Source organism: Priapulus caudatus, unplaced genomic scaffold (assembly GCF_000485595.1).
Source record: "Priapulus caudatus unplaced genomic scaffold, Priapulus_caudatus-5.0.1 Scaffold1220, whole genome shotgun sequence".
Lineage (NCBI taxonomy): Eukaryota > Metazoa > Priapulida > Priapulimorpha > Priapulimorphida > Priapulidae > Priapulus > Priapulus caudatus.
The window spans coordinates 1-6,371 of record NW_014578281.1 but is presented as its reverse complement, the minus strand read 5'-3'; the positions used below and the strand labels follow the sequence as shown (position 1 = coordinate 6,371).

The following is a 6,371-nucleotide window of genomic DNA, read 5'->3' as shown; positions in this document are numbered from 1 at the left end:
GAGAGAGACGAGAGAGAGAGAGATCGTGGCGGGAAGAGAAGAGAGAGAGAGAGAGAGAGAGAGAGACAGAGAACGAAAGCAGGATAGACATGAATGCATGCATCTCGGCTCATCAGATCATTTCGACACAGACGATCCTTCTTTCCTACAGTGTCCCCCGCCAACAACCCCGCATATCATGATTAAATCTTGCTACTCGTTCGTCTGCTGGGAGACTCCAGTCGGAGCTGGTCGAAGTCGGAGCGTAACAGCTTTACAATCGATGGCCGTAAATGCCAAACGCAGATTTCTTGGTAGGAGGAAAAATCAATTTGCTATCTGTTTGCTCTACCATTCCCTGTATGCATCGTAGTGCGCACAGACGCGCGCGCACAGCCTGGTATATGTACACTGGGCAAGCGACTTCTCTCCCACTCAAAAGTGTCCCAATAGTCAGCCTGTTCCTATTGATTTTCCTGCATCGACGAGAGACACTTGTTGGCAGCCGCTCACATCGGTTTACATCCCGGAGAAGCATTCCAACCGACATTCCCGTATATGGCTCCGTCAAATGAACGCGGATGTAATGGGTGGGGGGTACTCTCTGCACGGTTCCTCAACATTTCATATGTCAACACAAGCCACCAATATATGAGGCCTCTGCAAATGCAACACGGTCCATTTTCGAGAGGAAAAATGCGTCGAAATTCCATGGAATCTTTCGCGGCAAAAATGTCGAACTATATATATATATATAGCTAGTGCGTGGCAGCTGTCTTTCTATATGGGCCGGCTATTTATCGCATTCACGCCTTTCATGTGAAATGTGGATTTTAAAAACCACAAATAAAACCGAAAGCGATACTCTTGTTTAGGCTTTCTGGGGTCGGAGTTTTTTTTTCACACTTCCGCCTACATGGGTCGCCGCTGTTAAGAAATATTGCTAATGGGGTTCACGAAATAAAACTTGGCAAAATAGAAATGAGAATGCGAGCGAGAAGGAGGGGGAGAGGCACAGAGAGAGAGAGAGAGAAAGCAAAGATGTGTGTGAGAGAGAGAGGAGGGAGATGGAGAGAGGGAGAGAGAGAAGAAGAGAAGAGAGTACGAGAAGAAGCGGACAGAGAGGAGGAAGGGGGAGATAAGTATATATATCAATATATTATAATATACAGAGAGAGAGAGCGTGCTGTGCGTCGTGCGTGCGGGCGTTGCGTGCCGTGGGCGCGTGTGGTGTGTGTGTGTTAGGTCCTGTGTGTGATGTGTGTATGTGTGTGATGTGTGTATGTGACGAGAGGAAGAGAGAGAAAGAGAAGAGGGGGGAGCAGGGAAGGGCGATAGATCTACCTGTTCTTTTTGTTCTGTTTTTTCAGGTCGGAGGACACGACTATTAATTTGCCCTGCACGGTCACATGGACTCTGAGCTACCCTCGAAGTTAGAGGTGCTTATCCTCTATCATTTTTCGGCCTCTCTTTTCTCCTCATCAATGTCTCACATTCTCTCGCTCTACTATTCTCGCTTCATCTCTCACCTCGCCTTTTTAATCGACCCCCACTTCTTCGTCAGGTTGTGGTTAACATTCTGTGCGACCTGTCTCCTTTCCACCCACATTCTAATGTGGATGTATTCCTTCATTCTCTTCATGATAATCTCAGGTGTACCCTTAACCCCAAGCTATGTTGTATTCCTCAACACACCCGCACATAACCCGTGTGTTGTGTCGCCGGGCGCCTGACCTCTCCCGGCTCCTCGCCTCCTCCCTCCTCTAACCAGGGCGGGCGGGGGGAGCGGGATACCGTGGATGTGTTGGCGGGCCTCCCTCGCCCTGCCTCCTCCTCCACCACCCGCAGGCATAACCCGTGGGGCCGTGCGGCCTCCCTCCCTCCTCGCTTCCCATCCACACAACCTCGCACACTAATCACCCGTGTGGTGTATTGGGCCTCCCTCGCCCTCCTACTCTCCCCTGCCGCTCCAGGCCACCGCACATAATGCCCGTTGTCTAATATCGATCATTTTTTCGGTTCGGCTCTCTTCTTGCTTCCTTGCTCTGCTTTCTCCCGTGTGGCGGCCTCCCTAGCCCTCATCCCTCCTTCGCACCACCCGCACATAACCCCGTGTTGTACGCGGGCCTGCCCTCGCCCTCCTCCCTCCTCACCAACCCGCCCCATAACCCGCTGTTGCTCGTCCGCTGCGGGCTCTCCCTCCTGCCCTATCCTCTCTCCACCACCCGCCAACATCCCGCTCTGTGCTCTGCTCTCTCATCTCCTCTTTGCTGTGGTGGGCCTCCCTCGCCCTCCTCCCTCCACCACCCCGCACATCATCCGTGTTGTCTTGTGTGGCCTCCCGCTCCTGCCCTCAATCCTCCTCCACCACCCGCACTACCCGTGTGCTCTCTTCTCTACTTGGGGTGGGCCTCCCTCGCCCTCCTCCCTCCACCACCCGCACATAAACCCGTGTGTGGGTATGTGTGCGCGTCGTTCTCTCTCCCTCCGCCCTTCCTTTCCCTCTTCCACTCACCGCGCCCACCATAACCGTGTGCGCTCCCGTGTGTGGGCCTCCCTCGCCCGTCTCCTCCACCACCCGCACATGAACCGTTGTGTTGTGTGTGTCTGTCTCCCTCGCCCTCATCCCTCCTCCCTCCACCACCCGCACATAACGCCGTGTGTGTGCGGGCCTTCCTCGCCCTCCTCTCCTCCACCACCCGCCACATAACCCGTGGCTGTCGTGCGGGCCTCCTCACCCTCCTCTTGTCGGCCCGCCTCTCTCGCCTCTCCCCTCATCAGGTCACGCCAGCCAGCGCGCTATAAACCTTCCCCGCGGGATGCCAGCACGAGATCAAAGTCAGCTCCAGCGCGGTTGCTTAGCGGATCAACAAATTACATATGGAGAACAAACAGCGTACGTACGGAGAGCTGGCGCACAGAGCGCGTGAACGACTGGTGGCAACGAATTGCTCACGCGCGCAACCACGTATTACTATATACTCCGCACTTACCTCGCCTCTCTCGCACCCTCCTCCCTCTCCATCTCTCTATATCCTCTTATATCTCTAGTTTCTAATCTTCTATCTTTATTTCTCTCTCTTTCTCTCTCTCTGCTATCCTGCAAGTCGCCTGTCTCTCTCTTCTCAACTCGCCGTGTCTCTCTCTCTCTCCTCGTCCTCTCTCTCTCTCTCTCTCTCTCTCTCTCTCTCTCGCTCTCGTCTCTCTCGTTCTCTCTCTCTCTCTCTCTCTCTCTCTCTCTCTCTCTCTCTCTCTCTCTCTCTCTCTCCTCTCTCTCTCTCTCTCTCTGCTCTCTCTCTCTCGCTCTCTCTCTCTCTCTCTCTTCCTCTTCTCTCTCTCTCTCTCTTCTCTCCTCTCTCCTTCGCTCGTCGCTGCCGCTCTTTCACACTCTCTTCTCTCTCCTCTCTATCTCTCTCGCTATTCTCTATCTCTCTCTCTTCTCATCTCGTTTCCTCTCTCTCTCTCTCTCTCTCTCTTCTCTCCTCTTCTCTGCGTATCTTACCTCTCCGTTCTCCAGTGGCTCTAGTTTTGAGTAGTATGATGTACAGATGACTTCGTCATCGCTGCGGTAGCGTGGCACGCCAACAGTCGGAGCAATTCCTGTATATGAGAGAAAGAGTGCGCACGATCATGAAAACCACGCAAGAATGCAGGACAAAGTCTCCTATAAATACGGTACATCGCTGGTTCACGAGTATAGCTCCCAATGTTTCCACATTCTAACATAATATAAGAGATGTTATTAAACTATTATACGTTTTAGCCTATTTATCCATATTAACATCAGAATACGTTGAACATTCAGACTATAAATGTTTATAATTAAAACTATATTTACGTAGAATTAAAACGAATTTATAAAAACATATTATGTATATATATATATAGTTAAATATATCGTTGCGATAACAGCTTCCGTACGATGTAACGGCAATTCTTACACATTCTACATACCAAATATGAAAAGTCAGCGGCGTCTGACAATTGATTATAGTTATGAAGGCGAGAAATCGAGATTCTGGAGGAATATAGTGAATTCCACAGCGAAACGGGCGGTCTGCATAGCGAATGGAGAAATTCGAGCGAAGATGTTCTAATTAGATAGATCGCCCGTGACGATTCGCGACTAATCATTTTGCTGATGAATTTTTTCGTCGCAAGTCGGGTAATGCAGAACCGGCCAGCGGTTCTAAGTGCCCCGGGCTGTCGAGGGTGGGCCAGGGAGGGGGAGTGCAAAGGGAGGGAGAGGGTGCCCGAGTCGGTGTTTGATGGCGTGAGCAGCGAGGGGGAGGGAAAGGGAAGGGGGAGAAGAAGGAAAGGCCCACGTGTGTTTGGGTGGAGGGAAGCGAGGGAGTGGGGAGGGAGGGAGAGACCCACGTTTGGCGGGACAGAAGCACGAGAGAGGGGGACAGGGGGAGGGAGAAGATCCACGTGTGTTGGCGTCGGCAGCAGGGGAGGGTAAGGGACGGAGGGCCTACGTGTTTGGCGGGGCACGAGTGAGAGGGGAAGGGAGGCGAGGAGCCCACGTGTATTTGGCGTGGGCAGACGAGAGGGAGAGGGGAAGCGGGAGGTGAGGAGGCACTGGGAGAGCGAGGGAAGAGGTTTGACAGCAGCGAGGGGAGGGGAGGGAAGAGGAGAACCACGTGTGTTTGGCACGGCGAGCGAGGAGAGGGGAAAGAGAGGAGGACGTACCTGTTTTGGCCTGGCAGCGGGGAGGAGTAGAGGGGGAGGGAAGGGAGAGGAGAGGAACCCACGTGTTATGGCCGTGTGGCAGCAGGGAGAGGAGAAGCGGGAGAAGGAGGACCCACGGGTGTGCTGGCGAGCGAGCGAGTCGAGGGGGAGGGGGAGAGGAGAACCTACGCGCTGTTTGGCGTGGCGGAGGCGAGAGGAGAAGGAGAACCCACGTGTTTGGCGTGGCAGCGAGAGGGAGGGGAAGGGGAGAGGAGCACCCACGTGTTTGGCGTGGCAGCGAGAGGGAGGGGAAGGGGAGAGGAGGACCCATGTGTTTGGCGTGGCAGCGAGGGAGAGGAGAAGGGGAGAGGAGGACCCACGTGTTTGGCGTGGCAGCGAGAGGGAGGGGAAGGGGAGAGGAGGACCCACGTGTTTGGCGTGGCAGCGAGAGGGAGGGGAAGGGGAGAGGAGGACCCACGTGTTTGGCGTGGCAGTGTCTGCGATGAGAAATGCAGAACTGATTGCGGTGAGAATGTGTGACCCACGTTAACGCGGCTTCATAATACCACGCGTGAAAGTCCATCCGGTGCATGCTGGTGCCCGCAGTATGACACGAGAGTAGGAAGAATGAGAGACAAGGGAGGAGAAGAAGAGAAGGAAGAGGAAGAAGGAGAGGAAGGAGAGAAAGAAGAAGGATTGTATAGGAGATAGTATAAGAGAAGAAGTAGATAGTATAGAGAAGAAGATAGCATAGGAGAAAGAGTAGTAGGCGGCGAGGACGAGGAGTATAGAGTGGAAATGAAGACCGAGGAGGAGAGGGAAACAGTGGAGATGGGGAAGTGGAGAAGCAGGAGCAGCATTCTCTTAACGCCATCATTGCTCGGATGCTGCTGCGGGCACCATGCGTGCGTACGTGTGTGCGTACGTGCGAGTGTGCGTGCGAGTGTGTGTGCGAGTGTGTGTGTGTGTGTGTGTGTGTGTGTGTGTGTGTGTGTGTCCGTCTGTGCGCGCGTGTATGTCCGTCTGTGCGTGCGTGCGTGCGTGCGTGTGTGGGGAGCTAAAACACGCCTGGCCGCGTCCATGCAGGAGCGACGTCGCAGCGCTAGCAGCCTACCGTAAGTGTTCCAGCAGTCGGAGTCCGTCATGGCGTAGTACTGCCACGGCTTGTACACGATGCCGTCCGTCGATCGCTCCAGAATCCAGTTTCCCGGTCTCGGAGAAGCGGCTGCTTTGACGATGATGTAAGCGACTTGAAATATCTGCGTGAGAGGATGTCACATGTTGAACACCGAGCGTCTATTATGTATGAATGAGAGGCTAACGGTGAACGGAGATGTAGAGAGAGAGAGGGGGAGAAAGAGCGCGGGAGGGAGAAAGAAAGAGAGGGGGAGAGAGAGCGGGAGGAAGAAAGAAAGAAAGGGGGAGAGAGAGAGCGAGGAAGAAAGAAAGAAAGGGNGAGAGAGAGAGAGAGAATATGGGATAGAGAGGACAAGAGAGAGGGAGAAAGAGAAAACGCTTGAGAAAGTGGGGCGACAGAGCGTTGACATTTCTTTTGTTAATATCTCATTCCCTCCCGCCAATCCTCTCTCACTCGGTCTGTCTCTATCTTTATCCCCTTTACTCCTTTTCTATCTATCTGTCTTTCTGGCTTCCTATCACACTCGCTCTCTCTCTCTCTCTCTCTCTCTCTCTCTCTCTCTCTCTCTCTCTCTCTCTCTCTC

General features: G+C 53.5%; 1 protein-coding gene across 1 annotated transcript in view; it reads right to left on the bottom strand.

Annotated features, from left to right (window-relative positions):
* LOC106815861 (laminin subunit alpha-2-like) overlaps window positions 1-5,909 on the bottom strand; it is a gene marked incomplete at its 5' end in the record, with an annotated part of 46,052 nt that extends 40,143 nt beyond the window's left edge. The window contains 2 exon segments of the mRNA XM_014820384.1: window positions 3,482-3,579; window positions 5,765-5,909. Of these exon segments, the coding sequence (XP_014675870.1) occupies window positions 3,482-3,579; window positions 5,765-5,909 (243 nt within the window).
* Between the last annotated feature and the right edge of the window lie 462 nt (window positions 5,910-6,371).